General features: G+C 42.9%; 1 protein-coding gene across 4 annotated transcripts in view; it reads left to right on the top strand.

Annotated features, from left to right (window-relative positions):
• PTPRG (protein tyrosine phosphatase receptor type G) overlaps positions 1–24,847 on the top strand; it is a 538,165-nt gene that overhangs the window by 353,328 nt on the left and 159,990 nt on the right. For all 4 annotated transcript variants that reach the window (XM_028719555.2, XM_077925092.1, XM_077925090.1 and 1 more), the window contains exon 5: positions 1,871–1,966. In XM_028719555.2, coding sequence (XP_028575388.2) covers positions 1,871–1,966 — 96 coding nt within the window. The remainder of the gene's footprint in view (positions 1–1,870; positions 1,967–24,847) is intronic.

The following is a 24,847-nucleotide window of genomic DNA, read 5'->3' as shown; positions in this document are numbered from 1 at the left end:
GCTTATCTGGCTTCCTGAATCTCTGACCTGACTCCAGTTCAGCCTGGTTTTAAGAGGCAAAACATCCCATGCGGTCCAAATTAAGTGTGTGTAATGGTCAACAGCAATTTGCCCTATTAACAGGAGAAGTTGCTTTCACAGATTTCAGAAGTCATTTTGAGCAAATCATCTTGGTAGGTTTAATAATAATAATAATAATAATAATAATAATAATAATAATAATAATAATTTATATCCCGCCCTCCCCAGCCGAAGCCGGGCTCAGGGCAGCTAACAACAATAAAACAGTGCAAAAGTACAGCACAAACAACACTCTAAAATCATTCCTTATAAATTAATTCAAATCAAGCCACTGGCAACCATTGGGCCAGAGCTCCGCGAAGATTGCTGAGGGAGGGAGTCAGGCTGTGCCCTGGCCAAAGGCCTGGTGGAACAGCTCTGTTTTGCAGGCCCTGCGGAAAGATGTCAAGTCCCGCAGGGCCCTAGTCTCTTGTGACAGAGTGTTCCACCAGATCGGAGCCACAGCTGAAAAAGCCCTGGCTCTAGTTGAGGCCAGCCTAACTTCTCTGTGGCCTGGGACCTTCAAGATGTTTTTATTTGATGACCGTAAGTTTCTCTGTGGGACATACCAGGAGAGGCGGTCCCGTAGGTACGAGGGTCCTAGGCCGTATAGGGCTTTAAAGGTTAAAACCAGCACCTTAAACCTGATCCTCTGCTCCACTGGGAGCCAGTGCAGCTGGTATAGCACCGGGTGAATGTGATCTCGCAGCGAAGACCCCGTAAGGAGTCTCGCTGCAGCATTCTGCACCCGCTGGAGTTTCTGGGTCAGTCTCAAGGGCAGCCCCATGTAGAGCAAGTTACAATAATCCAGTCTGGAGGTGACCGTCGCGTGGATCACAGTGGCTAGGTCAGGGCGAGAGAGGTAAGGAGCCAACTGCTTAGCTTGGCGGAGATGGAAAAATGCCGCCTTTGTTATAGCTGCAATCTGCGCCTCCATGGAAAGGGAGGTGTCGAAGATTACACCCAAACTCTTAACGGACGGTGCTGGCACTAATTGCACCCTCGCAAGAGATGGGAGTTGCCCCCCCCCCCAATCCCATATCGTCCCGTCCCAGCCACAGGACCTCTGTCTTCGAAGGATTTAGCTTCAACCGGCTCCCACGTAACCATCCAGCCACAGCTTCCAAACATCTGGTCAGTGTGTCTGGGGCCGAGTCAGGATGGCCATCCATCAACAGATAGAGTTGGGTGTCATCGGCATACTGATGGCAACCCAGCCCAAAACTCCGGACAAGCTGGGCGAGGGGGCGCATAAAGATGCTGAAAAGCATCGGGGAGAGTATCGCACCCTGAGGCACTCCACACACCAAGGAGTGGCACTCCACACACCAAGCGCCACCCTCTTTTAGCCATCTTAGTCGCCCCAGATATGAGCTTGGCACACTTATTTGCATTTTCTGTATGTTGCAACAAATATAACTATCTTTTATGCATTTGCAAAATCGTCCTGAGTTGTGGCTAGTTACTTAATTCCTGCTGAGGCACCGCAAGAAAATGGCCATTGTGCCCTTGACCACAAATTAGTCAATTTATTCTTACTTTACTGTCTTACCTGAAATCCAGCATGTAGACCATCTTCCAAGACATGGAGGTTTTCCATTCCCAACCTTCCTCTGACTTTGCCTTTCCCACTTACATCCATGCTCTCTCACCCTAGGAACTTGTTCCAGCCATCGGGGTTGGGGATTCAGACATCACAGAGCCAAAGATTTCATCTTGGTCCTCCCTGGTCTACACACAACGCATTATTCATTGTCCCACCCTGGAGTCAATTTTGCAGCAAAATAAAATTCTTTCCATTTTTCCACAGATGCAGATTTATTTCTACAATCCTGATGATTTTGACAGCTTTGGGACAGCGGTCCAAGAGAAAAGAATAATAGGAGCCATGGCTGTGTTTTTTCAGGTAAGTTGCTCATTGACCCAAACTCTGTGAAGCCAAGAGGTGGCAAAGTTTTCCCTCCCCACACCTCCTTTCTTTATCATTACTGTTGTTGTTGTTATTCATTGAATTGGTTCTGCTTTAATGGATGCATCTGTTTTCTCATTCACACCTGTCTAAATGAAGGATATTTTCTATTGTCTGCTGTGTGATTTAAAATGTAAATAAGTGTGTTTAGAAACATAATGGAAATCTTTGCATGAATTATTCTGATTTTTATAGCTGCTTGACTGGTGCACAGATTGGAGAACACATTTATCATAGAACTTACCTTGCTATTGAAGCATGTTGCTCAGGTTCTTGAAATATTAACGGGCCTCTTAGGCTGGAAGAAAACTTTAAATTCAGATGCAACTTGCCAGCATATTAATCAATATCCTCAGTTTTCCTGTCCTCCCTCCCTCCCTCCCCAATCTCTCTCTCTCTCTCTCTCTCTCTCTCTCTCTCTCTCTCTCTCTCTCTACTGTAGTAGCATCTTATTATAAATTGTCATGGCAACTAAATATCTCAAGGAAATCAGGTTTTCCAAGTCAGTGGATTTATGGAGCCCCTTTTTATAAAATGCTTTTTGAAAGAATGTGAATGTTCAGTTAGCTCATTTACAGGTTCAGCACACCTGAGGACTTGCGGTACTTTACAGGGGCCGCTGCTTATGATGGCTGACAGGTCAAGTCAAATTGAAGGGCTGTTCAGCTTCTTTGTCTCATTATATAGGAGAAATGGTTTTCCTTTTCTGAGTAAAGGATAAATTAAGGTGAAAGTGACAGTACAACCTTCTTCCGATAGGCTATCGCAAATTCAGGTGCACATAAGCTATGCCTTTCAGTGGAACACGTCTCAAACACTACTCAAACTTTTGGGGAAAACACCGGTCTTTTCTTAGTCATTGTATTTGTTTTTACATTCTGCACTGCCTTAAGGGCTTGATTTCTTTTTACCACAATTGATAAAATACCAACATCTAGCCCAAATCAGTAAATATTCTTGATAGAAATAATTTTCTAAAAGTTCTTCTGTTTTATATGGCAAGATGGTTTTCTGCTGAAAGATCATTGGAAGATCAGCCATTAAGGGCATCTTTCTCTGCTTGTCAGTGTTTTCACTGCTGTGGCTTGACCTACCTTGGAGATTGTAGTGGCATAGTAGGAAAGAGACTTTCTTTCTTAGGAGCATAGGGTTAAGTCTAACCCTTAGAGTGAGCTCTTCTCATGCAATGGAACCCCACCCCATATGCCCTCTGCACCACCACCAAATCTGCTCCAGATGATTGCAGGGAACCCAGAGCAGATTTGAATAAGGTATGTGGGGGAAGGAGATGTAGGGGATGTTCTGATACATGACCAAAAGTTGGATACAACCTATAGGTAACACTATAAGTTACACTAGGAATGGGATTGTATTTTTTGTCAGTTGTGCTATGAAGCTAAACAAAAATCACTTTTATTACTGCTTTTTGAACCGGGCATTATTTTACTTTTGTAGGTGTGCTTTCTGTCTCTGACTTGATACTCACTTTGGTTATAATGTTGTTTTCTATTCATTTCCATTCATTTGGAAAAAGATAGTTTTAAAAATAAACCACTTGACATTAAACCAAGTGTTTCAACAGCTAGGAAGGTAATTGGACAAATTAATTCAGTCAGAGATACCAGAGACAGAAAGGTGAAAATATTGTACTTTGTGAAACTTGCCTCCACAGTTATATATGTCTATAGACATTTATAAGGTGTAAAAAAACAACAACACACGTAGCAACAGAGATTTCATGGAGTCAGTTTGTGATGGCAGGTGGTTAAGAGATTTTCATATTTGTTATCTTCTGCCACCTGATATACATGTAGCGTCTATTTTATTTCCAGAAGAAGTTTTCTTTTATTTAAAGTCACGAATGTGTCTTTTAAAGACACAATTGAACTGTGTTTTCATCTTAATAGATCTTAGGAGCAATAATAAAAAGGAGCAGTGCTCTAAAATGTGTTGTAGGAAAAGATTTGTTGTGAGTCTTGGTCGATATAAATTGATTAGACACATGAACTCAGGTAGGGTGTGTTTTTGCTACTGCTGGTTTTATTCGTGTTTGATCATTTCCCCTTGTGTTCTGTTGTATTTTAATATATTTTTTGACGTACAATGCCTCAGGAGAGTTTGCTTTTAAAGGTGTCCTGTATCACTGTTAAATAGATAGCAGAAGTTGTGGGTGGGGGCTGGAGAATGCTGTGCCCCCTTGCATAGTGATGGGGCAGGGTGAGGCACATAGTCAATGGAGTTCCAGATTGGTGGCATTGGTTTTCCTGATGCTTCCACCATCAACGTGGAGTATCACCATCTTCTTTCACCACAGCACCATCCTGGTGAACCGCAGAACCTTAATCAATGGAAAAATCCACCTGGAAAGCGTAGGTTTCTAAGTTCAGTAAAACCATAAAGGTTATTTGTAGCACGCCTTTCAGCAATGTCAGGCCTTGTTATACCGTGGTTTAGTTGCAGATCCAAAGATCTTACCCATCCATATGTGTGAGCCCTATAAATAAGTAAGCATGAACTATATTTTGTTTCTATAGTCCCCTCCACATTCTGTGTGTGTGTGTGTGTGTGTGTGTGTGTGTGTGAGAGAGAGAGAGAGAGAGAGAGAGAGAGAGAGAGAGAGAGAGAGAGAGGTGGGGTTCTGCTTTGAGCTAGCTTTCTGCTGATAGGAAGAATAAACAAGAATTAAAAAAAAAAGAGAGGATACTCATGTATTTTGTTTACTGTTTATTTTATGTATAGCCCATATGTACAAATAAACAGTTTAATAAAAACAATAGTCAACAAAACTGGAGTAGTGAGATGCAGTGGGTTTTTCTGAGGGGGACGCAGGGGGACGCATACCCCTAAACATTTTGTGAATCTAAGTTTGGCCTCATTGAGGGGCAGTATTTCAATATGAGTAGGAAAATGAGAGTACCCCTAAACATTTTTTAGGGAAGAGGGAAAAAAGCACTGGCGAGATGCACTATTATACCTTCTTTCCCAGTCTCTATACATACACACTCGTCTTCTGATGGATTTATCTGTAAGCCACTGTAAGACCCAATCTTGGCTGAAAAGCACATCCACCAACTGTGGATCATGGAGTGGATAGGAGACTTTGAATATTACTATCGTATCTAGGCTACCAACAGAGGATATCAAGATCCATGTACTATGCACCAATTGGCTAAGGTGCATGCCTGAGACTTACAACATAGGAAATGATGACGGAGAATAGAATAGTTCTGGAAATCTGGGAAACAAATTATAGTCGCCTCAGCTATGGGGCAATTCTGGTCTCAGTGTTCTATTGTTGGAGACGCTATTCTGTGTGTCATATTAGCCAGACATAGCCAACTTCTCGTTCCTCCCACTTGCCAGAATTGGAGTTTTGGGAGGTCAGGATTTGGCCTAGTGGCTGGATCCACTTCTACACTCCTACCTCTCACTACTATGAAAAGGCTGCTTTATGGACTTGGATTTGCACTGTTCTACTTTCACAATACCCACACAGCATGTGAATATCCTCCTCATCACCTGTCTACTGAGTCTATGGATATATGATTCCATATCACTGCTCTGTTTTACTACTTGGCTTAAAAGTTTAGTTTGGTTGGGTTTTTTTAAAAGTAAAAACTAGTGGAAACTAAATCTGCAAAGTGGGGGTGGGGTGGGGGAATTAAGTGACCGGTGTTTAGAGTTTCAAATATCACAAAGCTTTGAAAGTCATGCTGAATATCATAATATATTTCCCTGAGTTCCTGTAGGCTATTTCTATGCTCCATTTGGTTTCCATTGTGGTTGTAATCTCTGCTGCATATTGCATGCTGAAGCATCTCACTGTGAGTGGGAGTTAGTGAACCATGTCTTAGGAAGACCTCATGAAATAAAAAGGTTTCTCCCTAAGCTATTACAGGTTGAATGCTCCTTTTAACCTTGTTTTATGCAGCATTACGGAAATATTCTTACTATTATTGAGATTTCACTGTAATCTCTGCCTGGACACTTCTAAATTAAAAAAGAAGCCCCCCTCACCCTACCCCGTGGACTTGCTGCTTTTATACCCCTTTGCATACAAAAATACAAGACATCGGAGCACCAGTAATTCAGAGCTATTAATAACAATTAGTGCCAGACATAGTTTACCCTGTACATTTTTTTAAACATGTCATTGTGAGACCTTGTTAATACAGTGGCCTCTTACACATCACCGAAAAGGACATTGATTAGCATAGTATCTGCATATGCTAATTTATACATATCGATACAGGTGCTGAAATAATCATTAGAATTTAAAGAGGAATGCAGTTTATTTCTTTCCATACTGAGGAAGATTACCAGGTGCTGTTGATGGGCAATTGCAAGGCTTCTGCTCTCCTTTGAGTTTTTTTACCTTTAATCTTGGACAACACAGCTCTTCAAAAAGAAGGTTCCTTCAGATAAGAATTGTTCTCTGTAAAATAGGACACTACACTGCTACCTAAGGTTAAGTACTTAATTTGTTCCAGAGGTCCGTTCTTAACCTGAAACTGTTCTTAACCTGAAGCACCACTTTAGCTAATGGGGCCTCCCGCTGCTGCTGCACCGCCGGAGCATGATTTCTGTTCTCATCCTGAAGCAAAGTTCTTAACCTGAAGCACTATTTCTGGGTTAGCGGAGTCTGTAACCTGAAGCGTATGTAACCCGAGGTACCACTGTATAGCCTCCCCACAGATTGCCATTCAGCCTTAGGCAGAAGAGCTGCAGAAAGGGGATCCCTTCTAAGGAATAGGTTCTACTGTACAACTGCTCTTACTGTCGAAATACTTCTCCTAATGCTCAAGCAGAATTTTACCCACTTGTAACTTGAGCCAACTTTAGACCTGCCCCCTTGAGCAGCAGAGAACGTTATCTTAGCAATTGTTAACAGTGTCATTTAAGTGGCACTGCATGGCAAGAGAGAAGGCCGAGGCAGAGAAAAAAGTGCCTTGCCTAAACCCACGTTCTTTGCCACTACTGCTCTCTCTCAACTCTTTAGCAATTGCTGCAAATCTTTTCTTTATATTTGTATTCTATATTTAGTGTTACATTGTACCATGTAATTATTGGTGGCACTTTTAAAAATTAAGAACCCTCAGGGTTGGTTTTTTTGTTGGTTTTTGTTGGGTCTTGTTTAATAATTTAGCGTTAGCTATATTAAAGTCTTCTTACTCAGTTCATTAGGTTTCAAGGACAATTGGCAACAGCCAGTACATTGGGATTGAAATGAGTGAAATAAAAATATATTATTGCACCCTTATTTTGTTAGCAATGAGTGCATATCCCACCGTTCAGCCCTTAGAAGGGCCTGTGAGGTGGCTTGCAGTTTTATAAAGAAAGGCAGACGTTGATATTTAAAATTACAATTTAAAAAAACAGAGCCATGAAACGTATGGGCAATCAGAGAGCTTTGCGGCACATTAAAAGAGTCAGCCATTTTGTTATGGCAGAATTTTGTTCAGTTGGTCCCTTCATGGTTTGTCTGCCTGCTTGTGTGAAGGGAAGAGGAAAGCAGGGGTGTTCAGGCTGCATACACTAGCACACAACTAATTCACATTGTGGCTCACTAAACCATACTTTAAGGCTTAGTGCTACATGCAAATGGTGGCGATACTGGGCAAGATATCTTGTAGGACCCCTGGTATAAGGCAGGTTCCTAGGTTCCCCCAATTAGTTTTGTAAAAAAAGAGAAGAAGCTCTTATACTAGTTTCCAAGCTGCTTTTAGAATTTGAGAGGCATGCAAACAGTCGCTTCGGGGGTTCTGAGTGGCAAGTTCTTGGGTAAAATTCAATTGTGGATTGTGACTGTGGACTATATTTTTAAATGTTCTCCGAATATTCCACTCAGAAATGTCACTTCCAGCAGCTGTCAGTACCGCTGACCTGATGAATGAATAAAATTACAAGGTTAAATATAAAGAAAAATCTGTACAGCTGCAAGCTGCATGTGTCCGTAGGTGCTTAGCTTACTTTGTTTCAGAATGTGGTTACACACTCCAAGCGGCAATTTTGTGAAAATAGCTCTGCAGGGGCTTCGCTGCTTCTCCTCAAGGATTCCAGCCAACCTTCTTTTTCAGCTTGGAAGTAAAAGAATGTTTTGATCTCAAATCCTGTGAACTATGAACAAGGTGTAAATATTAAAATTTACATCACATATGAATTTTGTTATTTAACGGCCATTTCTACAACACATTTAGGCTTATGTTTAATATTCAGGCCAAGCTCAGGTAGGTGGCTGTTCAACTGGAGTTCGATTCGTTGTCTTCTTCTTCTTTGGCGATCACTCGTAGCCAGGATTGTCTTCCATAAACACGGTTTTAATAGTGAGTCTGTAAGTGACTGTGGAGGCCAATTTTGGATCCACACGCCCTTCCACAGTGGGGACATTGTAGTTCAGGCTAGACAAGGCAGATTGGAATTTGGCTCGTAAGTGAGGTCACACAAACCCCTCCATGCAGTTGGGCAGAGTCTCTTTCACTGAGGAGCTCCACCCATGTACATCTATATTGGCTTAGAACTTCTTCCAAAGCCCGTTGAATCTATGGATGTTGGGAAAGTGTGGTGGCAGTGGGTTGGGCTAGATTACACAGTGCACTCCACACATTCTTTCAACATGTGGATGCGATCTTGTGAACCCTTCTTCTACAAGTGATTTGTTCATTAATACGGTTGCACATGTTTCATCACCTCAAGTGTTTTCAAGTTCTTCTCATTTATCTTCACAGCACATTTGTTGTCACGTAGGAGTCTGCAGCCTGAATCAGTCTTGACAACATTGAGCTTGGTGGACTAGTGGTCTGGTGTGCTATAAGACAAGTCTCTTGTTCTTTTATTCCTTCCTCACTCAGGTGGAAAGGCAGAGACTTAACCATGGCCAAGCTAAGGCTAAACAAGCAACAGAGGTGTTGTTTTAAATAAAGGAGCCATGGTTTTAAAGAGAATTAAGCAGGAAGCAGCTTTGTAGCAAAATTTCATTTCAAATATGAAGCCTTAGAGAAGAACATTCACCTCAGAGGAATGTACAGATAGAAGAGCCTTCTTGACACTGTTTACTAAACTTTTTAATAGCTTTACTGACTTTCTCTTGTCACAATTCCCTTTTACGCTTACAGGATTCTAGACTGTAAGTTTCCATATTTTGCCCTCAGTTTAGGCCAGGGTTTCCCAAACTTGGGTCTCCAGCTGTTTTTGGACTACAGCTACCATCATCCCTAGCTAGCAGGACCAGTGGTCAGGGATGATGGGAACTGTAGTTCGAAAACAGCTGGACACCCAAGTTTGAGAAACGCTGGTTTAGGCCATTATAAACCCCACGTAGGCATGTCTAAGTCTGATAATATCTTTATCTGCTGTCACCATAAAGTCTTGAACCTGTGTCCTTTAGCTGAGAGTGTGGTTCTGTGGTGTTTGGGGATGGGAATTTCTATACCATGCAGCATTTCAAAGTGGCAGGGCTCAACAAGGTCTTTTTCAACCATTCTCCTAAAAATTGTACCACTCTACCTACTTTTTTTGGGACGCGGGTGGCACTGTGGTCTAAACCACAGATCCTAGGACTTGCCAATCAGAAGGTTGGCGGTTCGAATCCCCGCAACGGGGTGAGCTCCCGTTGCTCGGTCCCTGCTCCTGCCCACCTAGCAGTTCGAAAGCATGTCAAAGTGCAAATAGATAAATAGGTACCACTCCGGCAGAAAGGTAAACGGCATTTCCGTGCGCTGCTCTGGTTCACCAGAAGCGGCTTAGTCATGCTGGCCACATGACCCGGAAGCTGTACGCTGGCTCCCTTGGCCTATAGAGCGAGATGAGCGCCGCAACTTCAGAGTCGGCCATGACTGGACCTAATGGTCAGGGGTCCCTTTATCTTTACCTTTACCTGCTTTTGGGAAGACAGGAGTGCCTGGTGTGCTCAGGTCCGTGGGGTCACGAAGAGTCGGAAACGACTAAACAACAACAACAACCTACTTTTATCCTGCTGAGGAATTTATGCAGTTGCCATGATCAGATAGTCCAGTAAGCATCTGGAAATACATGACCCAGGACAGAGTAGAAACAGAGAGGAATGAATAAATATTAGGAAAGGGGTGTTGGGTTAGGCAGAGTTCAAAATCAAAGCATAGAAGGCATAATGGAGGGAAGCAAGCGGACTGCAGCCACAATATCAGTAACTGATTGCTGATATCAGGAAACCATGAAGTTTATTTAGGGCAGCGTTCTCCAACCTGGAGCCCTCCAAATATTTTGAAATCTAGGGCATCCATTCCAACTGGCTGTAGAAGATTGACCAAAGGACTACTGTAGAAAATGCTACTTGTAACAAAATGCTACCTTGGAAGAAAAGAGGGCTGTGTTGACCCTTTCCTTTCTAACCTGATGGACAGATGCTTTAGCCTGAGGATGGACCTGCATGTGACATGTAGTTTCATGATTTTGAGGTGGGGGCTTGTTTATGCAATGCTGCCCCTGCGGCTGTAGTTTGACCTTGAAAACCAGAACAGAGTGAGAAGGGCTTTTGAACTCTCCCTCCCTTCCTGAAAATTACAGCAAAGGGAAAGAGTGAGTAAGTGAGTGAGTGAGAAAGAGATGCTTTAACACCTTCTAGGTAAAATGTACCAGTACTGTACACATATCTCTTTCTAATGCACTTTAGCAGTCTCCTGACCTCAAACCATGACTTAGTTCAGTGGCATCCAGTATCGAGACTCCAGAGAAGTGGTTGGTGATGGAACATTGTTGACATATATAAGAATTATGTTTGTGTAGTTATGCAAGCAAGAGTGCTGAGTGGTGTCTGAGATAACTTGAGTTGCTAGTTTGATCGTGTGTGTGTGTGTGTGTGTGTGTGTGTGTGCGCACACACACCTTGTTTTGTTTATTCTTTTCTGCCTGTGCTCTGCCAGCAGGCATTCGGAGTCCTTGGATCATGATGGCAGCAACCTGCTGTGTTCTGAACTTTTCTATCCACAGGTTGACTGTGTGGTGTAAGAAGATAACATTCTATAAGTGCACATTTAGAGCTCCCTTTTGTGGTATGAACAGTTGCATGGTAAATTTCAGTACGGCACGGGAACATGAAAACTCAGACCTTGGCTGCGTTGTCTCCAAAATGTAATATCATGATTTGAAATCCCGTTGTGGAGTGAGACTCTTAATGCCTGTTGAATTACAGCATGCACAATATCAGAACACACACCTGTGCAGTGTCGATGGAGATTTATCATAATGTCAGTTCTTTCCTTTCATTGGGTTATTTAATAAATTTATATATCCTCCCCTTTCATCCAAAAGCCACGGGACAGTTTACAACATACAATATAATGAAACAATATAATGTTTTATAACAGAATGCTCATTAAATGCAAAAAAATTAAAACTGTTATGTAGATACAATTCATAATAATAAGCATAAGCAATACATAATGAACAGCAATGTGTCAACCCAGCAATGAAGTTTGCAACTCAGCCCCTGAAAAATACAAGATAAATAGTGTAAGTTATTGTCTCCTCATCTCAGGTACAACTATAAAACATTTAATAACAGCAGCATGATGAAAAATATCGGGGGGGGGGGCAGCGGCACCATACCTAAAGTGTAGAAATAGTGCACAAAGTGCAAATACTTCTCTCCCTCTACAACATTAGTTCTTAATCCTACCTGACCACAGAAAATGACAGACCCTCTCATCTCTCATCTGGGTGCTTTCTTTTCTTCTCAGTCTCTCTCTTTCACCCTGGGAGATGTCCACTTCTGCACTTTTCTCTCGTGGTCCTGTCGCCATCTATCTGCCACTTTCAGGGGTTTGCATGTTAGAGAATCACCAATTCATTCATATATATATATATGTGTGTGTGTGTGTGTGTTTTTTGAAGAGAACATTTATGTTTTTATAAAAACCTTAGCCAAATCTGCCCATTATTTTTTCAGTGTTGCTTTGGGGGGATGGCTGTGTGTGTGTGTAGGGGGTATATCTAAAAAAGTGGCCCTAACATTATTTTTCTACAAATCTGTCTTTCAAACGTAGGAACCAGGTGCATCAGAGCTCAGTAAGTGCTTCAAAATGGTGTTTCAAAAGTGGGGTCAGAACAAAAATACGCTATAGATTATCCCATTGAAGGTAAAATCATGTGTACAATGCTATGCTGGAACTGGTTCTTATAGCTTTTTTGTTTTTGTATTCAATTACCAATCAAATCAATTCAGATCAGCTTATTTTCTGCCACGTTCCATGAAGATGTTGTGTAAGATACTGAAATTCAAAACAAATTCCCTTGTGTTGCATTTGCAAGCCTATATGCAAAATTGTTCTATTTTAGGGAGTAATTTTTATTCGTGCCATCTTTTCTAGAATTCAAGCCCTTTTTGTAACATTAAAGCTTGCATTTCAACTTATTCAGTTCATGAATAGCTAGCCAAGCAATATAAAAGAACATGAAGCTCTCAAACCCCTAGAAAGTCACAAGGGAGAGAGAAAGAAGGTTTCCATAATGGAGAAATTTGTGATACGCTGGTTTCAGCTGTGAAGTCCCCAGAAAGTTTATTGTGTAGCTGGTTCCTGGGCACTGTCATTGTTTTGTATGGAGATATGTGTGAGGTATCCAGTCCTTTTTGAGAGGTGATGGGATATTCCATTAGAAAATAAGTGGCAGTCATTGATTAAAATAATTCTTCCTGTTAATGCCTTGGTTTGCACATAACACTAAGCCAAACCATGACTTGGCAAACGTGTAGCTCCTGGACAGGGGTTTGCAGCTGCTGTGCTCTTCCCTGGTCATTTTGGTCCCGAGCTCCACTGAGCTAAGCCATGGTTCGGCTGAGTGTGTTATTTGAACCTGGGCCTGTGGTTTAGTTCTTGCAGACAAATTATGAGCTGTAAACCATAGGGCAAACCTTGGTAGCAGCTCTCAAGGAGCCTGCTGTAACGTTTGCTCATTCACACTCAGCCATGGTTTGGTTTGTGTGAACCAGTCCAATGTTTCACATGGCCCACCCAAGAGATGGGGTGAAGCACCTCAGGTGGTAGAAACACAAGAGCTGATGCCCCGACCACCCTACCGCTTCCATCATCAGTGAAATTTTGGTGAGAGGAAGACATTCCAGCGAACAGCATTGCTACTTCTCTTCCCTGCCCCGTGTCAGAGAAGATGAACCCCAAGGCCTTGCAGAATGCCCCCACTCTCTCCAACTTTTGGTGAGAGGGGTGCATTTCACTGGTGGTGCAAATGGGGCAGGTGGGCGGTAGGTGGCACATTCCCATTTTGCTTCAGGCGGTGAAACGCGTTGGGCTGTATTGTTGGGGGCAGTATGCTTCTGAATTCCAGCTGCTGGAAGCCGCTGGAATCAGGCCCTGCTTGAGGGCTTCCCATAGGGAGAGTGCAGTTCTCATCGACATCTGGTTGGCCACTTTGGGAACCGGATGCTGGAGGAGATAGGTCACTGTCCTGATCTGGCAGGCTGTTCTTATGTGCATGCAGTTTAAAACTTTGCCACACGTTTAGCTATGGGGCCTTTGTGGTGAGGGTGCAAGGTGTCTTCAAAGTGTTGGTGCTGACCTTTAAAGCCCTAAACGGCCTCGGCCCAGTGTACCTGAAGGAGCATCTCCACCCCCATCGTTCTGCCCGGACACTGAGGTCCAGCGCTGAGGGCCTTCTGGCGGTTCCCTCACTGTGAGAAGCAAAGTTACAGGGAATCAGGCAGAGGCTTTCTCGGTGGTGGCACCCGCCCTGTGGAATGCCTTCCTATCAGATGTCAAAGAAATAAACAACTATCTGACTTTTAGAAGAAATCTGAAGGCAGCTCTGTTATGGAAGTTTTAAATGTTTGATGAATTATTGTATTAATATTTTGTTGGAAGCCACTCAGAGTGGCTGGGGAAACCCAGTCAGATGGGCGGGGTATAAATAATAATTTTGTTGTTGTTGTTTTTACTTGGCACAACAACAAAAATGCTTTTGAACAGCAAGTCTCTAACATAAGAAGAGACTGCTGGAACAGTGGCCCATCTGGTTGAGCACCCTGTTCTCACAGTGGCCAACCATTAGCCCATGGCAAACCCAAAATAAGTACCTGAACACAACAGCCATCCTGCCCATTTATGATTCCCAGAAGCTGATATTCAGCAGCACAAGTTGGTATTTGTTTATACTGGCATGTGTTCTTGTAGCTCATGCACATTTGCTCTTGGTTTGCCATGGATTAAAATGGCCCTTGTGCTGCTCCATAGCTGTTTTTTCTGTGCTTCTACTTGTTATACATTTCAAACAGAAAGTGACATAATAAGTCTTTCGCCGAGCAACTGAACAGCAGCATATTTTGCCTCCAGCTCACTTTGAGACCATTGCCTCATTTTCCTTGCGTACAAAAGAGAGAAAGCCCATAGTCATTAGGAGGCTTCTTTCCTTGGTTGGCTCTGTGTGTTTTGTGCATATGAAAGAGTGGAATTAACTGTAGGGTTTTTCTTGTTCGTTAAATTGGAGTTACTAGGATAATGCAATTGTTTTTGTAGCATTTGGGGACCATCTCACAAAAGTCGTCCTTTTGGTGAAAGTGTGTGACATATGTGAATATTTGTATTTGTGTTGTTTAGGTTGCCAAAAGCAGGACTACCCAACTGCTCCGCCTTCCAGACATTGTTGGACTTCCATCCCCCATCATAATCTTTGACGGTTGGCCATGCTGGCTGGGGCTAATGGAAGTTGGTGTCCAGCATAAACCCTTAGTCTAAGATGAAATATTTCCAGATAATCTGTTTTTCTAAATGTTTTTCATGCATGATTGCATTTGCTATTTAGAGAGCATACATACTAGCATGCCAAAAATACATTTAGTAGACATTAATTAGTTAGAAAATTGCACCGGTGTCCTTTTACATCCTTAACCCTCTTCCTTTCCTCTTTCTTTTTTTAAAAGTGTTTTTCATTGTTCGTTGTAAATTTACAATTTCTCTTATTGAATGACCCTTTTTTATTTTCTAATGCTGGGAAGTGAAGCTAGCATAGGAATATTTATAGACCCTATTAATGTCTGCGTTTGAAATACAGTCGTTTGTTACCTTGTGAATTAAATCTCATGCGTCTTTAATAGAAATTACTTTTGTGGCCGTACAGCAAAAGATATTCAATTTGATAGCCTATACTTTAGGAGTGCGTTTCATTAGCAGAGTTTCACAAACAATACTTGGCTGTCTAATATGTACAAATTACAGTAGTCAGTCACAGCAGTCATATTATCTTCACCCCAGTGTGATTTGGGAGATGATTGATAACTAGGATGCCTGCTGATTATAATGATTAGAATAAAAGAAATTAGTTAGACATTCCCTAACTGTAGTAATTCTTGGCGCTTTTTGCATTTTATGCTTTACCACATATCATGGGCCCTGACAGTTTAAGCATTTTTAGCTTGGTAAAAGAGACCCGCTTTTTATTTCACTATTTAAAAAATGCTTTTAAGATACATGCATAAAGCAAAATCCAAGAAGGGTAGATGGACCCTGCATAGAGAGAGTCAGATTAAGTGCATAATAGAGCCTGGTATCTTGGCATGTCAGCTTCCTGCAAGCTTGCAGAGGCGGGTGAGGCTCCAACAAGGTGCATTGGTTTCCCCCGGTGCTTTGACCCCCCCCCCCAAACCACCCACCACTTTAATTAGCCACAATACCCTCCAGTGCCCTGGGGCACTGTGGGGAAATTATTATTTTCATTTATATACTGCCCATGTGTCAAAATTAAAAAGGTGTGCAGCTCACAGCTGCCCACTGCTGCTGCAGGAAACAGGAAGGGAAACAATACCTAGAAGAAATAACCAAAGGGAGATGAGCTTGTCTGCTTTTGGATTTCCACTGCTGCAACTTCAAGGCCCGAAACTCTTCCAACTAGCTGTGTATGGGAACTGCTCTATACCAATTGGGTTCCCCAGAAACTGACATGCAGAGACATACCCCCTCCAATTCTGGGGGTGGTATAGAGCCATCATAGGTAGTTGCCTTTGAGGGACTTCTTCTCCCTGAATATGGTCCAATCCCCTTTAAAAGCCATCCAAGTTAGCAGCGGTCACTGCAGGAATGCATAGATGTTATAAGATGCCAAGTGTTAAACGAGCTTTGGAAGAACACAACTGCCACTTCCATACCCTCCAAGTGTCTGTATTTTCCAGGGACAGTCCGGGAATTACGAAAACCATCCCCAGAATGTCCCGTTGACCTGCTTGTCCTGAGCAGCAGCGACGGCAAGGGAGCACCCCATTTTTCTTTCTATAAATCTACCAAATAATAAAATGAAATTGGGATTGAGGGGTGAGGTGGGGTGCTGTGTCCTGTTGGTGCAGCCGTGCTGGTACTCCCCCTTCTTCTGATAAGAAATGCTGTGCAGGGTGGATGACAAAAAACGGGGGGTCGAGGAGGGTTGGTGGGCGAAGGGAGTGAGATACGTCTCTGTTTTCATCTGAGAAACGTTGGAGGGTATGCACTTTCATCACCAGAATTAACATTCCGATCCAAAAGCTAACTTTGTTTAAAACTGATGCTGTTTCATTAGAAAAAGAAAGATGAAATCCTGGAGCAAAGCCATGGCTTAAAAGAAGAAATGTGCTGAGGCACAAAGATTAGAAGACAGCGGCTAGGACTTTGTAGGGGAAATGTTTTAATTTTTTTATTTTTTTTACTTTATTCTCTCTCTCCCTGCTAGTTCATTGTCGTTTGCCCTTTAGAAGACAGCTTTGTTCTCCTGTACAGTCTATCTCATTCTTGGGGTGGGGAGGGAATCGTTATTTTCTCTAATCAAGGCCATCGTTTTTTTGCCTTTTGTTGGAAGTACAAGATCATGCTGTGTGCTCACTGGAAGCTCTTGCCCTGCTCTGCCCACACCAAGCCAGAGCAAGCCAAAGGGCAGAAGCATTAGGAGATGAAACCCAGTTCCTTCAAATGCAAACCACCAGCACCTCCTCGGTGGCTTGGCTGGCATACGACATTCACCTTCGGCATAGCTATACAAGAATGAGACTGAGTAAGCCATAGACTTGTGTGCCCTCGCTGTCTCCTCCTTCTCCAGAACAAAACAATGCATGCAAACTAAGGAGATGTGTTGTAATTCAAATCATTTATTTCATTACTTGGGATGCTCTAGCTGAGATTCCTGCATTGCAGGGTTTTGGACTAGATTAGCCTTGGGGTCCCTTCTATGATTCTATTCAGAGTGCCAGATTTGGGGTACTAGGTATTTGGGTTTTGCTTTTTGCTTCTGGTGTAAGAGGCCAAAAAACCCTACTGAAATTTTTTGAAAGCCTTATATTATACTGAAGTGGCTATGCAAGAGTCCCCTAAGATGGCAAAGTGGGTAGAAATCAAGAGTGTCATATGTAACGTTAAATGGCAAACTGTTGCTAGCCATGCTAGTGGACAAGCCATGATCTTGTCCACTATCAGTTTATATCAGTTGTTTAAACCAACCAGAGTTTAAACCACCAGTCTCACCTAAGTCCTCTACTGTCTAAATACAGTGGTACCTCGGGTCAAGTACTTAATTCGTTCCAGAGGTCCGTTCTTAACCTGAAACTGTTCTTAACCTGAAGCACCACTTTAGCTAATGGGGCCTCCCGCTGCCGCCGTGCCGCTGGAGCACGATTTCTGTTCTCATCCTGAAGCAAAGTTCTTAACCCGAGGTACTATTTCGGGGTTAGCGGAGTTTGTAACCTGAAGCGTATGTAACCTGAAGCGTATGTAACCCGAGGTGCCACTGTAAAGGCTAAACCACAGTGTTTATGGCATGGGTAGGCAAACTAAGGCCCGGGGGCCCAATCGCCTTCTAAATCCGGCCCGCGGACGGTCTGGGAATCAGCGTATTTTTACATGAGTAGAATGTGTCCTTTTATTTAAAATGCATCTCTGGGTTATTTGTGGGGCCTGCCTGGTGTTTTTACAGTCGCAGAATGTGTACACTTATTTAAAATGCATCTCTGGGTTATTTGTGGGGCATAGGAATTTGTTCATTCACCCCCCCCTCCCCGCAAAAAAAAATAGTCCGGCCCCCCACAAGGTGTGAGGGACAGTGGACCGTCCCCCTGCTGAAAAAAGTTTGCTGACCCCTGGTTTATGTGCTACAGGCACCGTAGCTGTAGACATATCGACAATTCTGGGGCAGAACTGTGGAGCTTCCATACATCAATATAACAAGTTGAGAGACCATTGGCCCATCTAGCTTAGTACTGTCTCCACTGACTGGCAGTGTCTCTCTGGGGTTTCAGACAAGGGTTTGATCCACCCCAGCCTTATGATGCTGGGGAGTGGACCTGGGACCTCCTACATGGACGGCTGAGCTGCGGCCTGGCCCCTTATGGTGATGAGTCATAGTGGTGAGAAAAGATGACTAGATCCTCACGGGCCACTGCAGTTCTTCCCACTAGCAACAGCTCATGAAATCAGGGTGTTTACTAAATTTAAGCTGAAGAAATAACGTTACAACTCTCACAGACCCAAAGTTGCCCAGTTTCTGCTGGTATTGCTTCTAATAAACAATGCAAGCAACAGACAGAACTGCTTGGATAGCATACCAAAACATCTAAAATCATATCCTGGACAGCAGGGTATGCATTTTTAATGCCTATAAAGCACCATTCTAAGATTGTGTTTTAGAGTTTTCCACGTCTGATTCTTAAGGAATAAAAGATGTATAGAAAATACATTATTTATGAATTAACCAAAGTTATCCCTTAGGCAGAGAGTACTTTCACCAACTGCATTTTAGCAAGGCATGAAAATCAGCTGCAGCTGAAACATTTTCCCCACAAGCTATAATTTATTGACATCCTGCAGGAGCATGACCTCATATGTGATATCAATCAATCAAGCAAGCAAGCATCTATCTATCTATCTATCTATCTATCTATCTATCTATCTATCTATCTATCATCTATTTATTTATTTCGCAATTAAATATTTCAATCTAAAATTGCTACTTTTATAGAGACCTGATGCCCCCTTTTGGCATAATCTAGAGGACTGCACTGATAAGACTGCTGATAGTCATTTCTTACGGTGGCCAAGTCTTTTTCAAAAACAGAGAACTGGACTTAATTTTAAACAACAACACCATTGATTGATTGATTGATTGATTGATTGATTGATTGATTGCATACAGCTAGATTCCCCACCTTTTTCTCCAAGGAGCTCAAGGTGGTGTAGATGGTTCTTTCCCATCTCATTTATTCCCCACAACGAATTCGTCAGATAGGTTAGGCTGAAAGGCAGCGACTGGCCCAAGGTCACCCAGTGAGTTTCATGGCTGAGTGGGGATTCGAACCCTGGTCTCCCAGGTCCTAGTCCAGTACTCTAACCACTATACCACACTGGCTCTAAGAACTGGACTTAATTGATGGTTGGGAAGCACCCAGAGTTAAAGAACTGCCTAGATGTATCTTAACCGTTGTTTCCGTTCCTCTTCCCTCTTTCTTTCTTGCAGCTTTGTGCACCACAAAAATGTGAAATTTGTGTTGTGTTGTGGTGACATGCCCTTAGTCCATAAGTTTGAAAAAGTTAATTAATAACTATTGTGGGTTTTTTAAACAATATCCACAATTGCTTTATTAAACTTAGAAACAAACCTGTTAAAAACTTCCAAGTGCTAAATGTTCCTGTTTATTTACAATCTGTTTTATATTCAGCTGTCCTTTTCCGGCTGTTAAAACATGTTGCCAGATTATTTGGGCCAGGGTGAGAGGTATTTTGCATTAATTTTGTGATGTGTGAGAGCAATTGTTCCTCAGTAAATAAGCCATCACTTGTACAAACAAGTGTAAATGTATCTTGATAAGATTGGGCGTCACTGCTGGTTTATTTACATATCTGAAGTGTATGCTCCCCCCCCCCCCCCAATCATAGGTAATCAAGGGTTAGTGGAAAACAAAGTAGGGGAAGGGATGTGACAGGGATGGGGAACAGATATTATTGGACTTAAGCCCTCATCATCACCCGTCACCCTGGCCCCAATGGTAAGGGATGGTGGATATGGAAGTTCAACTGTATTAGGACCACAGCTTTCTCATCTCCAGGATATAAGCTGAAAGCCTGACAGGAAAGCTAGACACTGAGTACTGCCTATATAACCAAGTTCTCATATTTGAAATCCTCAGTATGAAAAAGGCCTCAAAACACATCACCTGTAAGGCAGATAGTAAATTCGTAACAACACCTGGCAGTCACCAGCAGGGTTCTCCTGTGACATGCTACCTTCCACCCTTTCCATCCTTTGGACTCATGGGGAGAGGTCCTGTGCTTCAAATTACAGTGGAGGAGGGAAGATTTCAGGGGTAGGTTGTAGCTGGAGAGGGAAGAACTGCCCCTTCCCAACTACCCCCCTCCAAAAACACCCAGTCCGCTGCAATTGTGGTTATGTGCTGCAGGGTGCCCACAACAGTGTCCCTAGTTTTCAAGTGTGCCCACTAGCCGCGGTTGCTAGATAGTGGGTAGAATCATGTTGTTTCATGAAAAGGAAGGAAACCAGCCAAAGTTTAGAAGATACCTAAAAGATTGTTGCAAGAAAACTATATTTAACACACCACAAATAGTTTAGCAAAGTGTTGATTAGAATGCAACAGTGAATTCAGTGAATGTTTTGTCAGATGCGCGCGAGTGCGCGCGCGCACACACACACACGTATGTATGTATGTACACCAGCATGGAGTAAACCTGTTCTTAAGTGTTTTTAACCACAAATGAAGTTCCACCTTGCCACTTAAGAAGAGTCCGCCATGATACTTGAAAGCTATCCAAGCATCTACCATACACATGTAGTCTTAATAATGTAATACATACCTCAGGTTACATATGCTTCAGGTTACATACGCTTCAGGTTACAGACTCCGCTAACCCAGAAATAGTGCTTCAGGTTAAGAACTTTGCTTCAGGATAAGAACAGAAATCGTGCTCCAGCGGCGCGGCGACAGCAGGAGGCCCCATTAGCTAAAGTGGTGCTTCAGGTTAAGAACAGTTTCAGGTTAAGAACGGACCTCCGGAACGAATTAAGTACTTAACCTGAGGTACCACTGTATGCTGTTACCGTAAAGTTAACATATTTTATTGGTGGTTGCTAAATAGCTGACATTCCTGCATCTCTCCTCTTTCTCTCTCATACCCTTGATCACAGTTCCGTGTCTAGGCTAGTCTTGTTAGCTATGCACTTCCTGTACATCTAGAACAAATTAAACATTAGGTTAGCGGTTATTTATTTAATTTTACCTTCTTTTTAGTACTGAGCTTCTGCCAATTTATTGCCCGTGATCTGGCTAAGCAAACAATTGCCTTCTGCTACCCCACATTTCTACAAAAATTTAGCACAGCTCAAATAATGCTTTCATTTTAAATAATACTCCATCACCACACTAAAAGGTTAGGTTTAAGCAGGCCTAACCCCAAACTGGCTTAGACTGAATGTGATCAACATTGTGGCTCGTTTTGTAATCCTCCCAAAAGAGTCTGTTGCCTGGACAGGATTCGTTTTTATGGGTAAAAAGACTTGTCAGGCTCAGCTGTAAAACTGTTTACCCTCCAGTCACGTTCTTATGTAGTGCCCAATCCAAATTCATTTTATGTCTGATCAGGCAATAGAAAAAAGAGTTACGTTGACTATCTTCCAAGAATCTTGGAGATGATACATCGCAGTCGTATAGGTAGCTGGAAATTTGGACACAACCTGGAGCTCACACTCTATTTATTTCCTTGAATCTATGCATATTTCTTACTATATGTGACCAATTCTTGTTTGTTTCATGCAGGTGATGTGGTAGGGGAGCCCAGAGGGTGAGAAGGAGGGTGGAAGTGGGTTAAGGGTTGTGGGCGAGCGAAGCTGTAAGGCTCAAAAGAAAACACTTCTTCATGCAATGTATAGGTAAGCTATGAAATTCATTCTCACAAGAGGCTGTAGAGTCCATCAACCTAAGTGCCTTTAAATTGAGGATAAGGCTATCAATAGCCACAAACCATGTTGGCTATGCTCTGAATACCAGTGGCTGGCAACTGCAGGAGGGAAGAGTGCTCTTGTGCTGAGGTCCTGCTTGCGTGCTTCTTAAAGGCACCTGGCTGGCCAGTTTGAGACCAGGTTGCCGCCCTTGTTCCAGCACACTCTCCTTGTCTGCGCACTGCCTTGCCAGAGTGGTACATGCCCTGGTATCTGCTGCTTGGACTACTGCAATGTGCTCTACACAGGGCTGCCTTTGAGGGTGACTCAGAATCTACCAACTAATCCAGAATGTGGCAGCTAGACTGGTGACTAAGAGTAGCTGCTGGGACCATATAACACCGGTCCCGAAAGACCTACATTGGCTCTCAGTACGTTTCCGAGCACAATTCAAAGTGTTGGTGCTGACCTTTAAAGCCCTAAACGGCCTCGGCCCAGTATACCTGAAGGAGCGTTTCCACCCCCATTGTTCAGCCCGGACACTGAGGTCCCGCTCCAAGGGCCTTCTGGAGGTTCCCTCACTGTGAGAAGTGAGGTTACGGGAAACCAGGCAGAGGGCCTTCTCGGTAGTGGCAGCCACCCTGTGGAATGCCCTCCCAAGGAGATAAATAACTATACAACGTTTAGAAGACGTTTTAATGTGGTGGGGAACGGGTGCTTCACTTGCTTGGCTCTGGCCCCAGCCACTGTTTGCATGTGGCCCCCAAGAGATTACTGTCAACGAAATATGGTCCTCATCAGAAGAAAGCCCCATCCCTGTTCATGGCCGATAGCCTTGCACCTTTTTACCAAGGGCATCAAGTTGTCTACCTAGCAGCATGTAAGGCAATTGTCCTGTGGCCCCCTTGAAAATAGCAGCATCACTCTATCCCCCTTGCCAACTCAAACTTCACTGCTTTTAGTAATCTAATGATTTATTTGGCTTCCCTTGTGTTTATCTTTTTTTAATGCACGCAGTTAGCATTACTGCAAAGCTTAAGTATCTGTAAGGATCAAGGAATTAATCTCTTAATCCCTTCGTGATGCAAAGATCCCAAAAAGCAATATAAAGTGGGGAGGGGGTTAGGCTGTGGTTGTTAATGTGCTATAAATTCAAGATGAACTCCCTCCAGAATAGCTCCACTCTTGCCTAAACATTATGCAGATATGTTTGGTTCTGTTCTAAACCAGTTCCCCTACCCCTGCTCACCTGCATTTTCCCTCTTGGTTTTGAATCCAAGATCATTATTGAAACATTGTTCTGGAAGGGGATGTTGCTTTCAGGGCCCCAGAGAACAGCAGTTGGCGAATATATAATAGCTAACTTTGCAAGCTTTGAGCAGGCAACTTCCTGAGAAATTTTCTGAATCCTGACAACTCGGTTGCTGCTAACAGGTGTGTAGAGAGAGACTGTAGCAGGAATGGCACGGAGTACCGTAAATACCGGTGTTTTACAATTGTTTGTTAAATACCATGGCCCTCTTAAGAGTGACTTGGATTGAATTAAGTGGTTCTCAAATAGATCAACTCATTCTGAAATGGAGATGTGCTTTAGATAAATGAGTGTCATGACTGCTTGCATGCTTCTTTGTGCTGTTTTAGAAAACATGCGGGTTTCCTGCACTTTTCATTCACTCATCTTTAAATGCCCTTTGCTGGGACAATTATTTCCCTATTTGTTTTTAAATACAAACTGCAGAACTCACTGGAAATGCCTGTGAGAAAGATGGAACAAATTGTTAGGTAACTTAAAGCAAGAACACTTGAACAGCTTGACCCGTAGGCCTTTCCTTTGTATGCAACATTGCACCAGCAGAGGACAAGTATTTTCAATACACAGGAGAGACAACAACCGTACATTTGCACTGCAGTAGGATGTGAAGATCTTGTAAAGCAGCTGTGGTGAATTTGTAGAGGATGCCATCTGAATTGATATATAAAAATGGAACCCTCTGGATAATTTTTTTCTGAATTCTTTTTGAGTGTTTTGTGAGGGGCATTCCAATGCACACTGGTTTTTGCATCTCAAGTAGATTAAAGTGCTTTGTTGCCCTAGCTCATCCATTTCTGAAAAAAACTATTTAGCAATTTGGAAAGTAATGGGGAAGTGCATTGAAAAGTATGGGAAGAATGAATGACTGATGGAAAGCTGTGTTAACACTCCACAAGCAAATCAGAAAGAATGCTCATTATTGTATAATAGCCCCATAAATGTGTGTGTGTGTGTGTGTGTGTGTGTGTGTGTGTGTGTGTGTGTGTGTTTGGATCTATATTTTAAGGACCAACAGAGAGCATCTTGCTTGAAGTCCTCCAAATACTGGGAACCAGCACTGAAAATACATTGGACGGCTCTTTGAGACCTTTGTTTCCATTTCAGCCACATTGAACAGGTCATTTTGCCTAAAAGTTGAACAGATTCTTTAGCCTAAAAGTTAACTGGGGGGGTGCCTCACGTTTTGTTTTGCCTGGCTAGGAGGTGTGTCACTATTTAGGACTTTTTAATAATCCAGATTCCCTCATGAAAGCAGCAGGCTGTCTTTTTCACCCCTCTCTGAAGATAACTTCTACTTCACCCTCCAAAGAATCTCAATGAAGCAGTGGTGGGCTCCTAACTGGACCCACCAGGCTATTTCCCCCAAGCCATGCCCACCTGCCCTAAACATGACATCATATCTGGCATCCAGTTTGGGGCAGGTAAAGCTGTGGCACCTGGTTCCTTTGCTTGTGTGGTTTGACTTTAGACCCCCACAAGGAAAGGAAATGGAATTTGTAGGCACCCCCAGTCAGCTGACGTTTCCCTTTGCCTTGTGAGCTTGCCCTGCCTTCTCCACCCTCAACCTTCCCATGTTGAGTGGGAAGTTCTTAAAGGAACTTGGTAAGTGCATGTGACTGAACACA

This window comes from Podarcis muralis, chromosome 2 (genome assembly GCF_964188315.1).
Source record: "Podarcis muralis chromosome 2, rPodMur119.hap1.1, whole genome shotgun sequence".
NCBI classification, from domain to species: Eukaryota; Metazoa; Chordata; class Lepidosauria; order Squamata; family Lacertidae; genus Podarcis; species Podarcis muralis.
The sequence above is the reverse complement of the archived record's forward strand: the minus strand, read 5'-3'. Positions and strand labels throughout refer to the sequence as shown.